General features: G+C 43.9%; 1 protein-coding gene across 1 annotated transcript in view; it reads left to right on the top strand.

The window, feature by feature from the left end:
* Positions 1-22,260, top strand: part of LOC111156246 (shisa family member 9) — a 275,581-nt gene that overhangs the window by 230,182 nt on the left and 23,139 nt on the right. Inside the window, exon 3 of the mRNA XM_022517003.1 lies at positions 20,466-20,621. Coding sequence (XP_022372711.1) covers positions 20,466-20,621 — 156 coding nt within the window. The remainder of the gene's footprint in view (positions 1-20,465; positions 20,622-22,260) is intronic.

The raw sequence follows: 22,260 nt of genomic DNA, 5'->3' as shown, positions 1-22,260 counted from the left end.
ATCAAATGAGATCCCCAACAACCAAATATTTGGGAATGGCAAACAGACTGAGCTATCCTTATGGGTAGAGAATTACCAACAGGGCACAGAGCACTGTGTAGAATGCAAAATTCCACATCTCAGGAAGTAGGTTTGGGCAAACAGTCTCCCTTTCAGATGCAAAGTTATTTCTGCCGCAGGAGACACCTGTTGGAGTCATAGAGTCAATCAGGATAACGTCTGGAACCTTGTAGGCAGTGCTAATTCACCATCTTTTTCATCTAGAAACATGTCCTGAGCAGTTTCCATGGGCCAGCCATTGTGCTGGGTGCTGGCATTAAACCAGTAAGCCCATCAGATTTGGTCACTGCATTTAGTGGAGGACATGGTATCAGTTAAATAACCATTCAAGGAAATGTATTTTTATGAACTGTAACTATAGATAGAAAGGATAGGGTTATTATTGTTAGTATCATCATCATTACTATTATCAGAGAGACAGATTTATATAGAGGAGGAGGTTCAAGAAAACCTTCCCTAAAAAAATAGGTATAAGCAGAGTCCAAAAAGGTGAACTGGAAATCAGGAGAAGAGAGAACATTCTAAACCAAAGGGAAGAATATGTGTGAGAAGGTCCTGATGAGGGCCAGTGCAGCTGAGAGTAGCAGGAAGCCAATTGCTGGCTTGGTGGGCAGCCGCAGGTCATGCATGACCTCCTTGTACATGGTGTGGATTTTGAGTTTACCCAAAAGTGCAGTGGGAATTGATTAAAGGATTTCAAGCAGGGGGTGATGTGATTGCATGTGTAAAGATTGCCCAGACTTGTGAGTGGTTAATGGACCAGAAGGGCTGGGGGAAGGAAATGAGGCATCTCAGTAGGAGGACCCAGGTAGGAGACAATGGTGGTTTGGTCGAGAGAAGGGGTGGTGAACATGGAGTGGGGGCGGTGAAGGATTTGTGAAATATTTTGAAGGGAGAATCAAAAAGACACAACCTTTAAAACTCCCTGGAGATGAGGGTTGGGAAGCGTATTTTGTGTAGAATTACCCTGAGGGAACCAGCAAGGAGGAATCGCCGTTAGGTGGGAGTTCAACAAAAGCTTTGCCCCAAGCTCTGAGTTATAAGTATGGTGTGTAACTGCCATGGGGGTGTTAGGGGTTTGGGATGGGGATGCAGGAAACTTCACCAGGAGCAGTGGAGACTGGAAGCTGTGTAGTGGTGGGGTATCCAGCAAGCTCAGAGAGAACATGTCAAAAATGATTCAATCTGAGACATCTGGAATTATAATTCTTCCTAATGTAAAAGGTTTTCCACCTGACTTGGCTCTAGTAGCTCTAATTTGTTTACCCCTAGGGGTTCATTTTAAGCCAGATGTATCTTTTTAAAGATTTATTTATTTATTTGGGGGGGAGGGGCAGAGGGAAAAAGAGAGAGAGGGAGAATCTCAAGCAGACTCCCTGTTGAGCTCAGAACCCAACATGGGGCTCAATCCCACGACCCTGAGATCATGACCTGAGTCAAAATCAAGAGTTGGACACTTTTTTTTTTTAAAGATTTTATTTGTTTATTTGACAGAGAGAGAGAGAGAGAGACAGCACAAGCAGGGGGAGAGGCAGGCAGAGGGAGAAGCAAGCTACCCACTGAGAAAGGATTCCAATGTGGGAGTCAATTCCAGGACCCTGGAATCATGACCTGAGCCGTAGGTAGATGCTTAAGTGACTGAGACACCCAGGCGTCCCAAGAGTCAGACATTTAACCGACTGAGGCAAGCAGGTGCCCCAATTTCACCAGATATTTTTGAGGATGGGCACTCCCTATGAAATAACTATTATTCTTCTCATTTTACAGTTGAGAAAAGAGAGGGTCAGGGAGATTAAGTCACCTATCCAACATCACACAGCCGGAAGTCCAAGTCCAGAGCTCCCTATACAAAACCTTCTTCTTCCCCAACTGGTTTAGAAATATTTAGCTGAAAGAAGATCCCTCCATTCCTTGTTGGTTCTGTGTCCACACCCCTTGCCTTGTCCCCTTGTTTCTCCCTGAGTCTCAGCCTATCCACTACTGGTGATGGTGACAGAGTGGGTATATAACACTGAGTCAAAGTGTGAGAACCCTGTTTTTCTTCTCATCGCCCCAGCTGTAGCAAATGTTGGGGACTGAACATTCAATTTCATCGGATTTCCCATGAAGTTAGAAATGGATGTTTTTTTAAAGAAATGCAAATTTCATATTTTCACATCTACAAACTAAGATGTTTTTAATGTGTTGTGTACTGAATCACCCCACAACTCAGCAGCTTGAAAAAAAAAAAAAAACAATCATGTTATTGTCGCCCATAGTTCTAGAGGTTGACTCTGCCCAGCTGGTCGGTACTCATTCCGGGTCTCTTGTGTAGTAGCGTTCAGATGGTGGCTGAGGCAGATGTCATCTTGAACTTTCCTTCCTCACATATCTGGCAATTGATTCTGGCTGCCTCCTAGAGCCTTGGCTGGAACTGTCAGCTGGAACATCCACACACGGCCTCTGTAGGCAGCCTGGGCTTCCTCATAGCATGGCAGCTGAGTTCTGAGAGCTGGCATCCTAAGAAAGCAAGCAGAATTGCCTGGCATTTTGTGATCCAGTCATGGAATTCACAGAGCATAACTTCTGCCTGACTCGGTTGGCAGGAGTAAACACAAAGATCTGTGAGGCTTCAGCAGTAGGGAATACAACACAGATACCCCACTGGATGGGAGAAGTGTCAACATTGTATTATAAAAAGAACAAATGGACTGGGGGGATACTGTAGTGACCACCTTGGGAAATGTAACCTACCACAGGTAATAGGAAGTGAAGAGTAAAAGGAAACACATTAGTTGAAAGTGCCCACATTATGTGTGTGTGTGTGTGTGTGTGTGTGTGTGTGTGTGTGTGTGTGTGTACTTGCAACTGAACATTTTCACCACAATGTAATTCATGGCTAGTGGTTGCACACACTTTCATTGCAACATAATTCATGGCTAGTGCCATAAGGGAAGACAGAGTAAAAAGACAGAACTCTTGCCCATGTATTTGCTGCTCCAGCTGCTCTGAGTTTGTTACGGTTCCCTAAAAACTATACAATGCTTTTCCATCATTCTTTACCTTTGTTCTTAGAGGAATGATCTCCAATGGAGAGCTTGCAGATTCTAAGAAGCCTACCTTCAGTCCTTCAGATAAAATTAAGTCTCTATGAAGTTCCTCATCTACATTTCAACAATTGTGCTTTTCTTTTTGGAAGAACTCTCTTTGGTTCTTTTTGCATAAATACTTGTTCTTATTTCATGTATGCAATAGCCTTCATCTCTTTGAGAATATTAATTACATTTATTTTAAAGTCCTGACCTAATGGTTCTGTTCTTTCTATATCCTTGGATTTACATTATTCTACTTTTCGAGATTATCTTTTCTATTTCATAGTGTTGGTGTTTCCGTGGGTTAAGCATGACTGGATTGGGTACTCATCTTTGTGGCTAAGATTCCTTGTTAGATTGTCTACTGGGTTTCTTAGCACTGTCTTTCTGGGGAAGGGAAGGACAGGGCCTGTGGTTAGTTGAGTTCCCCAGCTCTATGAAGAGGGGCTGAGGAAAGAGGGGGATGTATCCCTCAATGGGATGCTTAGGAAGGTGGTCTTCTGGGTGGCAATGATTCTTCCTGAGCACCTCCCCCATCTACTTTGCGTATCGCTCTGTCTGTCTGACCTAAGATTTCTCAGTCATGGTGGTTGCCTCGCTAAACTGAGAAGCCCGAGGGTTTGGGGAGAAGTAGGATGGCTTGGGTTCTACTTCCCTAGCAACTTCCTTTGCAGCACAAGACTAGTAACTTGTCAGTGTCCTCACCGCCTCCTGTTTCCATTACTGCTGGGATGCTTGAACCCATCTTCTGCAGCTCTCTCCTCCGGTTTGGATGCTGCCCCGTGGATTCCTTTTTTAATCTAATCCCATTTTGGCCCCACATTTCAGAGATTCCTCAGACTTTCTGCTCTGCCAGCAGAACTTTGTGTTGCTAAGCAGGGTAATGTCTTTACATATTTTTAAAAATTATTTAAATTTACTTTATAATTTATATACAGCAAAATTGATTCTTTTTGGTGAACAGTTCTGTGAATTTTGATAAATGTGTGGAGTCGTGTCATCGTTACCACAATCAAGACCCACAATGGCTCCATCCTCCTACCTCACCTCCAGATTCCTTGGACTGTCCCTTTGGAGCCACCTCTGCATCTCACAACCACAGACCTGTTTTCTGTCCCCATAGTTTTGCCTTTTCTAAAATGTCATGTACATGGAATCCTATAGTATCTGGCATTTTGAGTCTGCCTTCTTTCACTTAGCATAATGGGCATATTAAAAAAATCTCTTCCTTTCTCCTTCTCAGTGCTAGTCCATTGCATGGATGTAGCTTGTATATCAGATCACCAGTTGAAGGACATTTGGTTCATTCTAAATTTGGGGCAATTATGAATGAATCCACTTGAAACATCACAAGGTTTTTGTGTACACATAGGTTTTCATTTCTTTTGGTTAAATACCTAGGAGTGGGATTGCAGAGTCTGATTCTCAGTATATGTTTAGCTTTTTTTTCCCAAATATTCTTTTTTTAAATTTAATTTTATTTTTTCAGTGTTCCAAGATTCATTGTTTATGCACCACACCCAGTGCTCCATGCAATATGTGCCCTCCTTAATACCCACCAACAGGGCCTCCCAACCTCTCACCAGTGTTTAACTTTTATTTTTTTTTATTTATTTTTTTAAGATTTTATTTATTTATTTATTTATTTATTTGTCAGAGAGAGAGAGGGAGAACACAAGCTGGCAGAGGGGCAGGCAGAGGCAGAGAGAGAAGCAGGCTCCCCACTGAGCAAGGAGCCTGATGAGGGACTTGATCCCAGGACCCTGGGATAATGACCTGAACCGAAGGCAGCAGCTTAACCAACTGAGCCACCCAGGGGTCCCCAGTGTTTAACTTTTAAAAGAAACTGCTGCACATCTTTTTCCAAAGGGGTTATACGATGTTACATTCCTAGGAGCGGTGCATGACAGTTTCTGTTGCTTCACACCTTTGCCAGGATTTGGCATTGTCGGACTTTTAATTTTGTGTTTGTTTCTGCTATTCTTTTAGATGGGTAGTGATATCTCATCGTGATTTCCTTTTGTAATTTTAAGGGTATTTTTTGTTTGTTTGTTTTAGATCTTGTTAATCCTGTTTAGGAATTTGGCTCAGGAGGGGTTACTATATAGTAATTTTTATTTTGAAACAGACCGGCTCAGATCATTTAAGTACTTGCAATATTACCTATGTTACAGGGAAGTCGTTTACCTGCCCACACCCCACCCTCGCCCATTGGACTGTGATCTTGTCAAAGGCAACAGTAGGTCTTATCCATTTCTCTTTCCCCCATACCCAGAAAGATGCCTGATCTAGGATTGACCATAGCACATAGTGATTATTTGATAAGTGGGTTATTCAGTGAATGAATTTGCTGAACTTGCAATTAGGAAGGATTTGGTTTAATCAACCACCACCAGTTGGAGCATTCTCAGAAGATCAAAATGGTTAGGTTGTTTTTATTGGGGCTTGAATGTCTTTAAAATGTAGAGATATGATGGGAAGAAAGATTTAATATTACAGATTCTTACATGTGCTAAATATTAAGGTCAGTGCTTTTTGGACGTATCTCGTTTTATCCTATTCCAGACTCTGTCATAGCTCATCAACTAGTAGAGAGAAAGAAGCATTAGTTTTGGATGAAGCTGCCTTTGTCTCTACTGTTTGTGACCTTGACTACATGGTTTAGAGCCTCTTTGTGGCTCATTTTTCTCATCTGCGGATTGTGCACAATGACACCTGGCTTACAGAATGGCCTCAGGCATAATGAAGGACGTGTGGGTAAAGCACTAGTTATGTACATTTGTTTGTCAAAGTTTTGGCAAAGAATGCCTAACACAAAATTTACTATCTTAACCATTTCTAAGTGTACCATTCAGTCACATTAAATATAGTCACACTGTTGTGCAACTGATTTCCCGAACTTTTTTCATCTTGCAAAATTGAAACTCTGACCCATTAAACACAAGCTCCCCATTCCTATCCCGCCCCCCCCCCAGCCCCTGGCAACCACCATTCTACTTTCTTTCTCTGTGAGTCTGACCACTCTAGGTACTTCCTGTAAGTGGAATCATATAGTATGAGTCTTTTTATAGCTGGCGTATTTCATTTCATGTGATGTCCTCAAGGTTCATCCATGATGTAGCAGGTGTCAGAATTCCATTCTTTTTTAAAGCCGAATAACATTCCACTGTATGCATATTTCACATTTTCTTTTCTTTTTTTTTTTTTTTTTTAAGATTTTATTTATTTGAGAGAGAGAGAGAGCGCGAGCGGGCGCATGAGTTGAGGGAGGAGAAGAGGAAGAGGGAAAGGCTGATTCGCTGCTGAGCAGGGAGCCCGATGCCAGGCTCAATCTCAGGATCTTGGGATCATGACCTGAGTTGAAGGCAGACGCTTAACTGACTGAGCCACCCAAGTGCCCCTATAGCACATTTTCTTTATCCCTTCATCCATCAGTGGACACTTGGGTTGCTTCTATGTCTCTGCTATTGTGAATAGTGCTGCAGTGTAAACCAGAGGCACCAGAGCTCCTTCAATTTTTTTTTTTACATTTTCTTCAAGGTTTTTAATGGTTTCTTTTTTATTTACATATTTTTTATTTTTATTATTTTTTTAAATTTAATTTTATTTTTTCAGTGTTCCCAGATTCATTGTTTATGCACCACACCCAGTGCTCCCTGCAATACGTGCCCTCTGTAGTACCCACCACCAGGCCCTCCCAACGCCGCACCCCTCTCCCCTCCCAAACCGCTCAGTTTCTTTCTCAGAGTCCACAGCCTCTCATGGTTCGTCGCCCCCTTCAATTTCCCCCAACTCACTACTCCTCTCGTTCACCTTAAGACCTCATAGCTGACACATTGCTGGAGCACGATTTGAACCCGTGTCTCCTGTCTCTAAATGACCTGTTCTCTCTCCATAACCTCACTGGGCTCTCAAATGCTCCTCAAGAGGAGGGATTGGCATCCTAAATCACAAGGGAAGTTATTTAGGGAACATTGGAAGATATGGAAAATGGGGAGAGATCTGCTCACATCTATCACTGTGAACTAAAGCCATCCTCTATGTGATAAGCCCTTAAAAACAGATTCTCAAAGCTAAATGAGGGAGATGTGCACCCCAATTCAAGTGGGCTCTTTGAGAGACAAAACATATGGGTGATAGGAAATCAGTGAGTACTGTCCTCCATGCATTGGTTCTTTGAAGTTTCAACCAAAGCAAGAGCTAAAGGTGTTTTTGGTGCACACTGAAAATTCCCTAAGCTACAAGTTGCCTGCTGTTAGAGCATCCTCCAACCCCTGTGTAGAATCACCTTTCTTTCTTCCTTCCTTCCTCCTTTCCTTTCCTTTCCTTTCCTTTCCTTTCCTTTTCTTTTCTTTTCTTTTCTTTCTTTCTTCCTTTCTCTTTCTTTCTTTCTTTCTTTCTTTCTTTCTTTCTTTCTTTCTTTCTCTTTTCTTTCTTTCTCTCTCTCTCTCTTTCTTTCTTAAGATTTTATTTATTTATTTGACAGAGATCACAAGCAGGCAGAGAGGCAGGCAGAAAGGGGGAAGCAGGCTCCTCACTGAGCAGAGAGCCCAATGTGGGGCTCGATCCCAGGACCCTGAAATCATGACCTGAGCCAAAGGCAGAGGCCCAACCCACTGAGCCACCCAGGCGCCCCTGTGTAGAATCATTTCTACTCAAGACTTGGTATAGGATATATTGCAGCCTCCGTCCATGGGGTATCTGCATTGTGTTACCACCACCCGAAGGACACATACCTGAGCAGTGTACTGTCCCTGGTGTTTGGTTAAGCTGAGCCCAGTTCCTCATTTGTTTTTTTGCTCTGCTTTTCTTTTGTCCAGGGATCAAATCGTCCGTCAACAAAATACTTAGCCAGGGCACATACAGTCCAAAAAGAAAAAGAAAAAAAAAGTTTCATGGCAACAAAAATGGCTGTTGCTAAGCCAACCCATTTAATGCATTTTTCTTAGTGAAAAAGCTGATTATTCAAGTAGCGCTCCTTTCCTACTGCCTGTCACATAGCAGGTGCCTGAAAAAATGGTTTGTTTTTTTTTTTCTTTTTTCCCCTAGTCCTTTCCTGTGGGGAAAGTTCCATGGAGGAAGCTCTGGGAACTGGGAATGGAGGGGTGGAGATGAAACACATTCCCTGACCTCAGCGGTCTGGGAAAACAAGCCCTGGGAATAAATTCGAAGTATTCCTCTGGCTAAAGAAGCAAAGTAAAAGGAGTGTTACAAATTGAATCCTGTCCCTCTCCAATTAACACTTTGAAATCCTAAGGATCAGTGCCTCGGAATGTGACCTTATCTGGGGATAGGGTTGTTACAGATGTAAATTGGTTAATCATACTGGAGTAGAGTGGGCCCAATCCAGTAAAACCCATGTCCTTATAAAAAGGGGTAATTTAGACACAGACATGCATGTAAAGAGGACGCCATATGAGAATGGAGGCAGACATTGGGGTGGTCCTTCCACCAGGCCAGGAATGCCCAAGATAGCTAGCAAACCACCAGAGGCTAGGAGTGAGGCATGGAACAGATTCTCCCTCACCTCCTTAGAAGGAACTGACTCTACCAGCACCTTGATCTTAGCCTTCCATCCCCCAGAACTGTAAGACAATACATTTCTGTTGTTAAAGACCCCCTCTGTGGTTATGGCAGCCCTCGCAGATGAATACAGAGAGCTGTTGAAGTATTTAAGATAGGAGAGTGTGAGGAAGTTCCCCTGGAGGCTATGATGTATAAGCTGACCCTGCAAAGATGACCCAGCCCAAGAAAGATGTAGGGGGAAAAGGAGAGCATTTTGCAGAAGAAAATAGTATTTTTACCTGTGGTTAATTGTTACTTTCCAACTTATTCTAACAAGGTTGGGCATCTAGTTTCTAATCCCACAACACATTTGGACTAGAAATAATGAAGGCCAAAAGGACGGGCTGTTGCTCACCATGCAGCTAATAAAGGTCTAACCATGATGGAGGGGGGAAAAAGTCCTAAATAGATGGAATTGGGGGGAGGTGGGTGCAGGGGAAGAAGAAGACAAGGGGCAGGAAAGAAACAATCAGGCCACACTGGGCTATCAAGGGGATATGCACTGGTAGATGAGTTCGTGATCTTGACTTTGGGGAAATGGCCTCTGTGCACATAAAACAACCTTTCATATTCCCAATGATGATGCTGAGCCTTCAGTGGTGAATTAACCTACATTGGAGATGTCCCGTTTCAAAAGTGATACCAATAAATGGGCATTTCTTGAACATGCTCATTGATGCTACTTCCACTTAAAATGGTCCTTTGTCACTGTCTTCGATAATCTCTCTTTCTCAGAATGTAGATAAAGAAGGTCTTTGACCTTCTAAAACTGGGTGAGGTACTGTGTCCCTTGTGTAATCATGGAACTCTGTTTTGCTGTATCACACCACTAACTACACTGGTCTTAAGGGTTCTCTGCATCCCCAGCGTGGTTCTTAGTCGGCCTCCTATTCTGGACTATCATCTCCTTGGGGTACAGCCCAAGATTTGAAATGAATCTCTGCCCCTCCAGAGCCTGCATAAAAACTGGCCAGAAGTGAACATTAAATAAATATTTAACAACTCCAGTTTAAAATATTCCCATCCTAAATGGTCAAAATAAAAAAATATATATATTTTGCATGCTTAGAGATACAAACCCATGGGTAACACAAATGCCTCATTTACCAAAGGTTTTACAATGATATATGTGCATTTTTTCCTCCATTACAAATCCCTGCTGGTCCCTCTGCTACCAAGATTCAATAAGATGGATTTAATTCTCTTTCTCCATAAACCTTTTCTGGTGAGAGCCTAGCCTGCTATGTTCTCTTTTGACAAATTCAGGGTAATTTTGAGTTGGATTTGATTTTTTTTTTTTTTTTTTTTTTTTTGCTTGCTTGTGGCCAGAGAAAAATCTACACAGTGTTTCAAACTATAATTTCCAGGTTTTCTCTTTAAAAGGATACTGGGCACAAAGGTTTGGAAAGGCTAGAAAGGAACACAGAGCTAGAAGCCAGAGCTCTGCTATGATTTCTGAACATGTATTCTCTTTTTTTTTTTGTTGTGAGAATTACCAGTGCTACTGGCCCCTGCAGGAACATCTCCTCCCCCTTCTCTCTCATTTGTCCTGTGCTGAGACAACTGAATGATCTGGAATGTGTCCAAGAATCCCGAGTCCAGAGAGGGCCTTATGGAAACCTACCACTGTCTTTTTGTGGCCACCCCATCGTGTCATCTTTGTTTCCTGGACAATTGGAGGCATTAAAGCTTTGGCTATAATGCCTTTGATGGTTATTCTGTTTCGGGTGGGATGCTGAACTGTGTACATGTGGTCTCCCGGAGGAAGCTGCTATGTCCCCATTTTAGAGCTGAAGACTGAGGCTCAGGCAGGTGTTCTCACATACCCCAAGATGCTATTGGAAAAGAGAAGAGCCAGAATTTGAATCCAGAGCTGACTGAGTCAAAATTCCATTCTTACTTCATTATGTCATGGCAGATGCTGCTGCCTGTGGCTCTGGGACCACGGTCTGGCTGCAAAACTGTCCTTTCAGGCACAGAGAGGATGTTGGGGAGGGCACGGATGAAGGAGAAAGCTGGGCAGGACCAACATGGCCTCGTGGTCCAGGCAACCTCTTGGGTGTTGAAAAAAACTTTGGGGAAACGTTTTGAGTTCCTCTCATTAGTAGGCGGTGCAGGAGCTAGGACTTGTCCACGAAGCAGAATACCTGGGACACCGCAGACACTCGAATACATGAGGAGGAACAGATGAGTGAGCAGGATGGAGAGGTCAGGGCACAGGTGCAGTCCACAAGGCAGTAAGGGATTCTCAGGATAGGGTTCGAGGGGAATCCTGCTCATTCCCTGGGTTATAACAGTAGGTTCTGTTCTCTGTATGAAGAAGGAAACAAAAAGACATAGATCTGACCAGCGGTTTAGTGGTCTGAGGGGGAAATTTTATAAGAAGGAAGATACTCAAGACAGAAGAGTCTCTTTCCATAGAGAAGGTTCAGTGCTGAGCCTCTAGTTTCTTCTTGTCCTTGCTAGAGGCAGCTCAGCTTAGTGGAGGAAGCACCCATTTTGCCATCAGACAAACCTGGGATCAAATCCTGACAGTTACTAACATGTTGTGTGACTTTGGGCAAGCACATCAACCTCTCTGGGCTTCGATTTCCTTCTGTGTAAATTAGGACTGCAATACCTTGAGAAATAGAGTATGTGTGTGTGTGTGTGTGTGTGTGTGTGTGTGTGTGTGCGCGCGCGCGCGCGCGCGCCTTAATATGGTTAAAGTGGTTTTCTATTTGGCCTTTCTGACTTTGTGACTTTTGTCTGAGTTGGTCCATGATAACCATCTGCTTGGGAGACAAAGGAGAGTAGAATAAATTAAAAGGACACACTCCATGCCACCATGTGAAACCCACTGCCCACCAGTGAAAGGTTCTGTAGCAGGATCCCTGCTCTCAAACCATCTGGTATATGAGGCTCCCTGAGGAAGGTCAACTAGGAAGTCTGGTAGTGAGGTCATCCCACTTCGTGTCTTAACTGGCTGCTACCTTACAGTTCAGAGCTTTTTTACTTTGAGTTCCTCCCAGAGTTCCAAACCCAGGAGTGAAATGAGAGATCCCTGCCCTCAGCATTTCCCTCATCCATCGTTCTCCCCAACCAACGAGGGAAAGTTGAATGACATTTCCTTCATCTCTTCCTCTATTTCCTTGTCATTTTCTCATTTCCCTAGAATCAGAGGAGGCAGGCTTCCTATCCTTTTGCTTCACTGGTCTGCCCTTGACAAAAACTCTGATGGTCTTGCCTGCCAAATCCAAATCCGGTCCTTAATATGCTAAAGAATGGAGAGAAAGGTATGGGGGAGGGTGTCCTCAAAAAGTTAGAAATGAACTACCTGTGATCCAATAATCACACTATTGCGTAGTTAAAAGGGATGCGCTAATTCTAAAGGATTCATGTATCCCTATGTTTACAGCAGCTTTATCTACAGCAGCCGAATTACGGAGGCAGCCCAAGTGTTCACTGTTACATAAATGAATAAAGAAGGTATGGTAGATATATACGATGGAAGATTATTCAGCCATCAAAAGGAATGAAATCTTGCCATTTGCAACATGGATGGAGTTAGAGAGTATTATGCTAAGTGAAATCAACCAGCCAGAGAAAGACAAATACCATATGATTTCACTTATATGTGGAATTTAAGAAACAACCCATCCCCCCAAAAAAAGACAAAAGGGGAAAAAAAGAGAGATCAAGAAACAGACTCTGCACTATAGAGAACACACTGATGGTTATCAGAGGGGAAGTGAGTGGGAGGATGTGAAATAGGTGATGGGGATTATGGGGTGCACTTGTGATGAGCATTGGGTGTTGTACGAAAGTGTTGAATCACTATATTGTACACCTGAAACTAATATAACACTGAATGTTAACTATATTAGAATTTAATATTAAATTGTATTTTAAAAACTAAAAAAAAAAAAAAAAAGAAATTGAGGGGAAAAAAAAAAGGCTTCCCAAAGTCAGTCATGTGACTTAAAATTATATCACTGTCTGGCTGCAGAATGATTTTTTGAATGTTAGAAATTTGAATTTAACTACCTTAGGCCCAATAAGGAAGTGGCCAAGAGCACAGATTCTAGAGTCAGAAGGCTATGTCTTTCTACTATATGCAAATGGTGTAACTTTGGGCAAGTGATATCTCTGTGCCTAGATTTCCTCCTCTGCAACATGGGCTTAATAATAGTATCTCATAGTGGCACCTGGGTGGCTCAGTGGGTTAAAGCCTCTGCCTTCAGCTCAGGTCATGATCTCAGGGTCCTGGGATCAAGCCCCGCATCGGGCTCTCTGCTCAGCAGGGAGTCTGCTTCCCTTCCTCTCTCTCTGCCTGCCTCTCTGCTTACTTGTGATCTCTGTCTATATAATAAATAAATAAAATCTTAAAAAAAAAAAGAAAAAAGAATAGTATCTCATAGAAATTCTATGAATTATTGGATTAGTTCAGGTACAGAAAAGTGCCTGGTACCTAATAACACCCCTTTGTGTATTATGTATATAAGTGTGTCTTCACCATCTTCATCATTAATCAATATCATCATCATCATCATTTTTCTGCATGTTTCTTCTGTTATAAATCCTAATTTCCCAGCCTTACCCAGACATGTAGACGCCATGGCCATCGTGTACGTCATTAGACAAAAGAGAAAAATACATTAATAATTTGACAAATCCACTGTCCTTAAGACTGTGCTGTAGTTGCTACAGTCGTTTCCCATGGGAATATGGATTCATAATTCTGATATTGCTAGACATGTATACTGGACTTAACTGAGTCAATGGCTGGTGGATAACAGAAACCATGTTTCTTATTGTTGGTGTGAGTGCTTACCCGTAAGCAAGAGGAGGAGCCAAGAATGATACATGTGATGATGGATTACAGTTAGAGATACCAGGATGAACTCATGTTTAGCATAAAGTAGATACAGATGGTTAATATATAAATATTTTTAAACACCTATACATATGAGTTAGTATACACACATGATTTCCTTACTCTGTCTGCAGAGAGAGAGACCAGAAAGCAATGAGCACACCCAGCACCCAGATCTTGGTTGCTGAAACCATTCTACAAAATAAACAACCAAGGCTCCTTGGAGAGATGGCTGATTCTAGCACTGGACAGGGAATGTACAAGATGAACCTAGAGTAACTTGTATTGCTAGAGAACAAGGAAGCTCTTGAAAGGGGGCCATAGGAGCCAACTGAGAGTTTCCAATGGCCAAATCTGGAACAATCTGAACAAACAAACAAGAACAACAGCAACAACAAAAACCCCAAATAAAACAGTATTGGTTTATAACCCAAAGTGATAAAATTCATGTCTATGTGTCCACTGATATAAGAAAGTTTTTGAATAATTAAGTAGGGGAAAAGAGACAAGTCTCCTATGAAGAAGAATTCTAAATAATTTATGTAGAAACTCTGTCCTCAGAGAGGTGGAACGTAACTCCTTGCTCTTAAAGTGTGGGTTGTACAGAGTGGCTTAAAGAGTATGGCATGAAAAGAGAAAAAAAAAATAGAGTAAAAAAAAATAGAGTAACTTTACAGTGGGAGAAACTTGACAGATACTACTTCAGGCAGGTGATGAAGGTTAGCATCAACAGTGATAAGGCATCATAGTGTATATCCTTGATGGGTGATGATGAGAATGTCACTTTACAGTTCTCCTCCCCCAAACCCATAACCTCAGTCTAATCATGAGAAAATCATCAGACAAATTCCACTCAAGGGCCACTCTACACAATACCTAGCCTGCAGTCCTCAACACTATCAAAATCATCAAAAACAATGAAAGTCTAAGAAACTAACAACCAGGAGATACCTAAGGAAACATGATGGCTACGTTTAATGTGGTAGTTGGATGAGATTCTGGAACAGGAAAAGGACATTAGGTCCAAGCTTTGGAAACCTGAATACAGTGTGGACTTCTCTTAATAGTAATTTATCAAAGTGGTTCATTATTTGTACCATACAACACAAGATGTCAGTAACAGGGGAAACTGGGTCTGGGGTGGGAATTCTCAATGCCATCTTTTTTTTTTTTCTTAATTTATTTATTTTAGGGGGAGAGAGAGAGAGTGAGCAAGCATGGTGGGGAGGGGCAGAGAGAGAGAGAGAATGTCAATCAGATGCCATGCTGAGCGTGGAGCCCGATGTGGGACTCAGTCTCACAATCCTGAGAGCACGGCCTGGGCTGAAACCAAGAATCAAATGCTTAACTGAATGCACCACCCAGATGCCCCTCTCGGTGCCATCTTGGAAGTGTTTTTATCAATCTAAAACCATTCTACAGTGAAAACCTTATTTTAAAAGATATATTGTCTATAGATCTCTACCTTGTAGGGTTGATGTAGGAATTAGAGATATAGTGCATGAGAAATTCCTTGCCAAGCCAGGCACATAGCGTACACACCCCAAAACAGCACCGTTTGACCATCTTGTGCCTTTCTGAGCTGTTCTTCCTGTGATGTGCCTTGAAAGACTGGCTATTATTGCTTTTCTTCCAAGAGCAGTCAAATTGGTCCAGTTTCTGATAGTTGTTATTTGTCTCTTCCACACGGAGAAGCCCACAGCATCCTCCCAGTGTTTGCAACTGAGCATTGTTTACCTTAGCTGACTCTATCTGAATTGCATTTATTTTATTTCTGTTTAGTGACTAAGGTATAGCACATATAATGGTACTTACACAGCAGTTACCTGGGGTAAGTCAGCCAGGTGCTTCCAATTGGAGTAGCTCTATCTCACTCTTCTTTGAAAATGAGTGTTAAATACATAAGACCCCGCTTCTGTCTTAGGAAGGAGAGCACAGGGACATCATCAACTTCTTGTTTGTTGACCGAGGCTCTTGTTGGAAAACAGCATCCCAGAACAGCAAGTCCTTGTTAGTTATTTCTAAGAGTCAGAATGAGTTGCAAAATTATAATGAGGCAGGGAAAGTTTTTTCTTGTGGCATTGGGTAGGAAGTACCTTTCTGCAGAGGTGAAGGTGGGTATGATATCTCTGGGACCAAAGTGTGTCTACAAGAGAAGAGCAGGACAGTGTTGGCAAGACAGTGTTGGTCCAACTGGATGCTTTCTATGGCCACGACTATGTAAATTAAATGATATACATAGAGAGATAAATAGGTAGTTAATATATACATATGTGTATGTATACATATGCACATAAAAATATATATGCAAATACACTTATACCTACATACTCTCCATCTCTCTTATTTTTCTTCTCACCTCTATTGGCAAGGACAGATCATACCCACTCTTTGCTCTTCCCTCACCCTATTGTTCCGTTTTGCTTAGATACCAAGCTGGGCTGGCTTCCCATCTAGACTTTGGTCTTTCCTCCTCGGCTGGATATATTTGAACAAAACTCATAGAGAATCTGGGTTGCCAGGTCTACTCCATCTTCTCGTTCAGTAAAATGAAAATAACATTTAAAAAACCCAGTCACAAATGTCTGTTTAATAATTCTTGATTGCTGCCCTGAGACTGGATTTCAATATTTGTGAATATTCGATGTCTGGAAGCGAGCACAAAATGGCTCTCTAAAACGGCCGGAAATTTGCTTCCTGTGGCGCTGCTTGTGATAGCAGGAATGTGACTTTGGGGCAGCCCCATCTCTTCTTTTGTGAGGGATTCCTTTGGTAGGCCATCTTGGTCAGGCCTACTTATATTAACTAACCACTCACTGCCCTTGGGGTAGCTCAGGACTTGGGAGAAATCATCCAGAAGCAAATACTTTATAATAGCGTATTAAATATTCTGTTGAATAATATAAAGGACTGTCCCAAGAGATGAGGAACATCAGTACAGATTTTTTTATTTTCTTTAATGAAGTGTTTAACATTTCCCCTGGCAGGCCTGGAAACGAAATTTGAGCCTAGTGGGTGGGATCTAGGATTAAGGGAGCAAGGATTTGGGAGAAAGGGTGGGCTTGACAGAAGTCAGCTCATTAACTAGACGAGGCTCATGTTTGGGATTTACTTCCAGGGGTGAAAAAACAGGACTTGCCATAAAGACATTAGTAAATTAGCTTATGAATGTCTTTGGGCATTCCCAATGTACTACTGAGGCCAATTGAAATTTCTTCTAAATCTCTGTAGAATACCCAGGAGCAATGCCTTTTACATCTTGACATAATCCCCAGGCCTTTTTTTTATAGCCACATAGGCAGCCTCCCCTCTGGTCAGCTTCATTTCCCTGAGGGAATCCACACAATTATACTAGTCCAAACTCTACATTGCAAAGGACAGTAACCTTGAAGCATACTAGATTATTAGAAAGGGGTTTCCCTATTTTCTTTGCTTTCCTCCTATTGTCCTTATTCCTTCACAGTAAAGAGCTTCTCCACATGGCAGGTTCAAACTCACTTGAATCCATGACCTCCTGGCTCCTCTACTCCAAAGGTTCCAGATAGAAAAACTCAAGGAAGCATTCTGATTGGTCCCACCTAGATCACGTGCCTGCTTCTCGTCTGAGAAGGAGGCATCGTGATTTGTCCAATTTGGATCCCATGCTCACTTCAGTGGCCAGAGGCGTGAGTTACTGGCCTGATTTCCAAATACCAGCTCTTACACATCTGAATAAGAATTTCTGTGGTGCCAGAGCACACTCTGCCCCCTGGAACATGGAGGGTTGCAAGTGCTAAGGCCTTACTGTCCTCCGGAAGCAGCCGTCATCTGATGACTGAAGGGAATTGGTGTAGAAATAAATAGTAAGGGACTCACTTCCCTATAGGGTGACAGAATTCTGAGACAGGCATTCAACACCATTTACCGGAATTCCAAAATAGGATTAGTCTCTAGTTCACTGAAGTTGTGTCTGCTTTCATTTCCCTGTCTTCCTCTCCTACCCCTTTTCTACAGTATCCCCTGAGCCTCCCTCCCAGATTTGCTCCTGTTTGAGTCCTTATCTCAGTGACTTCTGGGAAAACCTAGACTAAGATAGTCACCATGATGGGCGGCTCATCACATGACTCAGATGCACCTGGCGCACTGTGCCAGAGGACTTACTAGCTCTGAACACACACAGCTAGTATCTGTCCAGAGAAAAAGAGATTGTGGAAAACAAAACAAAACAAAACAAAACAAAACCACAAAACCAGCACACAGCGAGAACTTAGGGTAACTGTTCCTGCTGGACCAGCATTTGGGCATAAAACATGTCTGGCCTGACATGCCCAGAGAGAGCAGACAGACCTCTCCAGCAGATTGTTCTGGAGAGGAACATGTCAGAGGATCTTGGGGTCCATGCTTCAGCAAAAGTTCTACCTTATGCAACACCTCCTCCATGATTTCATTAAGCTTGGGCCTTCCTGGCCCCCTGCTGATTCTCTGCCAAGAAGCTATCATTGCAGAGGGATACACCCCCTTCCTCCCATGTTGGCCAGAGGCTGGGTTATGTGGCATATGTTTGGTAACCCAACCACTGTGCAGTGGTCTTGTGTGCATGTGCAGTAATAGAAGTGCTCTTCTTATCTCTGTGTCTCAGCTGTAGTCTCCCTGCCTCTTTCCATATGGGTGTACTGGTTTCTAAAGCCAGACATACTCCGTATCTGTCATGGGTTGCATTGTGTAGAAGCAGCACTTTTACAGCACTTGAGGGAGGGGGGCAGGTGTGTGAGACTGAGGGAGTGCAACAGACACACACAGACACACAGACGTAGACGCACACACACGCCCCTCTCAAGTTGTAATGGAAACAAAACAGGAAAGATAAAGGAGCCGCTCAAGGATGGGGTCTCCATCTCAGATAAAATCTGGACCAGGGGCGGTCAAATTATGGCCCTTGGACCAAAACTAGCAGCCACCTGTTTTTATAAATAAAGTTTTATTGGTACACAGCCACACCCGCTCATTGACATCATGTCTGCGCTTTCTTGCTACAAGGGCAGAGTTGAGTGTTTGTAACAAGACTGTGTGGCCTGTAAAGACTGAACTGTTTACAGTCCGGCACTTTACGAAAGAACGTGGTTTATTCTAATCCCTGGGAGCTCTGGAGCATCCATTACCTCATAAAGCATCCCAACCTTGAGGCAGAGGGCTGGTCTGTGTGCTGCATGTCCTAATGTCAGCTAGGCTGTGCTGGCCGACCACCCCAGGTGTTGAGGGTGAGGTGCATGAAAGACACTAAAGCCAGGGCAGTGATTCCCGAGAATAACTTCCTGGGTGTGGGGGGCAGCTAGGAGCTGTGCACAGCCAACACAGCAGCTGGGGAATGGGTGCGCATGCTCAGTAACAGGGATCTCTCAAGACAGCACCAGCACCCATTGCCATGTTTCTCTGGATCTGGCCGAGGGCTTCATGAAGCTGGCGAGAACCCGTATTTCCTGCCTGAAACTGGGCCATAATCGCCTCATCTGGACTCCACCTTGCCTCACTCTCCCCTTCACTCCGCCCATCCCACTGCTATCGGGGTGATGGGGAACCCTTCCCAAGGTCTCCTGGGCCCCGCCAGCCTGTCCAGCCCCTCCTCCTTCCACTTGACTCACACTCCCGCTCTGCAGCCACGTGAGGGGGCATCCTGTACTCCTAACTCTGCATCCCCTCCAATTTCAGGGCTTGTAGCCATGCCCTTCCCTCTGACCTGAGCACCTTCCCCAGCACCCTCCACTTCCACCCACAAGTATAAACACATCTAGATTTCTGGATCTCAGCTCTGAGACTATTGTCTCCCAGTAGACGTCTTGAACCTCTCTCCCCACGAATCCCGTTCCCTCTAAGTAGCCAATACTTGGTTCGTGTGCCTTGGCAGATTTCTTTTTCTGTTTTTGCAAATCTCACCATGCAAGCAATATGCATAGATTTCCTCTTCTTTAACAAAGATGCATTACTTTCACATTTGCTTTTTCTCCCTTAACAAAAGGACCCCCCAAAAAACTAGCCAGGTTGGCATATATAGAGTTAACTAATTTTTTTAAAAATATTTATTTAATTAATTAATTTGAGAGAGAGAGAGAAGCAGACACCCTGCTGAGCGAGGAGCCTGGCACAGGGCTCGATCCCACGACCATGAGATCACGACCTGAGCCGCAATCAAAAGTCCGCGGTTCAACGGACTGAGCCACCGAGGCACCCCTAGAGTTAATTCGTTTTTAAACTCATTTTTTCCCTAGCAGCTGCAGAATATCCCATCGTATGAATGTACATTGTGTATGTAATATGGACGTACAGTAATTTATTGAAGAATTTCCATCTTTACGGAGTTGAGTTTGTTTCTCTGCATGTGCACTTTCGTCACTTTTTGTCACTTTATAGACAACGGTGCAAAAAACATCTCTGAACAAATATCTCTGTATTCTGACACTATTTCTGTAGGCTCAGTCCCCAGAAGCAGTATCGTTTGGTCCAAGTACACATTCACTTTACATTTCCAGACCCACTGCCACCTTCCTTTCTGCAAATGTGGCAAACTGGGCACCCGCGTGAGGTTATGAGACGGGCCCATTTCCCACATATTTGCCAGTATGGTGGCCCTTCCATCCTTGTAATGTTTGCCCATCTCTTGGCAAAGGAATGGCTTCTCATTCTCACTCTCCGACTTGCATTTCCTTGACTATTACTGAAGTTTTATATATATATATATATATATATATATATATATATATATATATATATACCCTTAGCCCATCCATCCTCAGCTGCTTTCTAGGGAGGATCCTGGAGCCCATTGCTGCTCTGTCTCTTGTGTCCCCAGAGGGTGGGCAGTTTGGGACCCAGCGATGGTGGGCATGGGTACAAGGTCCGGCTCCACCTGTGACCATGTCCTCCTTTCTCTTCACTTGCAGACACGACCCAGATGAACAACGCAGTGCCCACCTCGCCTTTGCTCCAGCAGATGGGCCATCCCCATTCGTACCCCAGCCTGGGCCAGATCTCCAACCCCTACGAGCAGCAGCCACCGGGCAAAGAGCTCAACAAGTACGCCTCCTTGAAGGCAGTCGGTGAGTCCTATTCTGTTTCTCTTCTACTTTTCTGTGCTTTTTTTTCCCCTTTCCCTCCGACTGCTTTTTTTCTCATCATGTCATCTTTTTTTCTTCCTACTTCTCCTTTTCTTTCTCTTCTTCTCTCTCAAAATCTTTGTCTCTCTCTGTCTCTGCCACTTTCTCCATCCCTTTCTGTCTCTTTTCTCTCTTTCTCTCTCTCTCCCCCTCTCTGTCTGTCTTGCTCACACGTGTTCTTGGTCTCTCTACCTGGGGCCCAGATTGCTGGGAAGCAGAGGCCCTGGGCTGCTTCCTCTTTGACTGGATCAAGTCCTACAGTGCCACGTGGGGCAGGGTGGGTGAGTGAGGGACACATGTGGGGGTCGTTTCCCTGGGAGGAGGGCCTGGAGGCTCATTTGCGTCCGACCAACAGCCCAGCCCTTTCGTCATCCACTGTCTGCCCTCATGAACCCTCAGGGAATCCAGGACACTCAGTCTCCAAATGCCTTGCCCTCTAGTGGGTCACACGCCCCCCAGTCACCCCATCTCTGAGACGTCGCTGGCTGCACGCCCCCACCTCAGGCAGCTTCCACGCTTCAGGATGGGGTGCATTGCCTGGATCTTGTGCTAACTGGGCTCTTATCAAAGTGCCAGACATTGCACTGGGCCTTTTATACATCCCACCGCATCTTCTCACAGGGACCCGAAGAAGAGGGTGTAGTTATTATCCCAATTTTCAGATTAGCAGACTGAGACTCAAGGGGTCTAATTTCATTTGCCCCAGATCAAGCAGCCTATGGGTTTTAAATTGCTCCAGGAGCTCCCTTCCTGCCACTAGCCTCCCACACCCCTGCTCCTCACCCCAGCTCACACATGAGGGAATGTGACGACGACCCTGCTGGCGGCCCAGGCTCCTGAACGCATCGATCATGTAGGAGTTCTGTGGGGTGGAAGCCACAGCCCTAGCAAAGCCAAACTTCAGGCAGACGCAAGACTCCCAGACCCCATGCTTGCTTTTATTATCCGCTATTTGTCTTCATTTCTTCCCTCATCTGAGATGGGATGGGAGACACTTGCTGATCGATTCCAGTGTCAAATATCTTAATTCCATTACACACTGACACCAGAAACCAAAGCCACTGTCATGGTCTATGATGCTTGTGGGGACCATGGTCTCCCGACACCAGAGGCATAAAACAAGCACTTTGGTGCTCAGCAGAGGGCCAGGGGCATACTGGGAACTCGGCAAGCATTGGAATCACAAAGGTCTTGAGGAATTCCTATTTTTCCCCCATCTCCTAGGACTTCTAGATGGAGTCACTTAAAGACAGACGAACCAAATTTCTAATACCAAGGGCACAGCTCATGTGGACCGACACAGACTTTTCTAAATCCCAAGCCCCACAAGGACTTATGTGCCAGTTCCCACATTTCATATTGAATTTCTACGCCCAAATCAGCCCTCAAGTACATTGACCCCACGACCACAGATTCCCTCCATTCCATATTCCGTGTTTGCACAGCGTATGCATTCTAAGCATGTTCAAATAGACTCAGATATCAGTAGGAAGAGCTGAGGGCTGTTGCCTAGGAGAGAAAGAGTCAGGGCGTCTCTACCCATGTAGCTACAAAGCCTTCATACACTGTTGGGTGCCTCCCC

Source organism: Enhydra lutris, unplaced genomic scaffold, assembly GCF_002288905.1.
Source record: "Enhydra lutris kenyoni isolate GAN:26980312 unplaced genomic scaffold, ASM228890v2 scaffoldscaffold45, whole genome shotgun sequence".
Taxonomy (NCBI): domain Eukaryota; kingdom Metazoa; phylum Chordata; class Mammalia; order Carnivora; family Mustelidae; genus Enhydra; species Enhydra lutris.
Note: the sequence above shows the minus strand (reverse complement) of the source record. Positions and strands in the feature narration are given on the sequence as shown.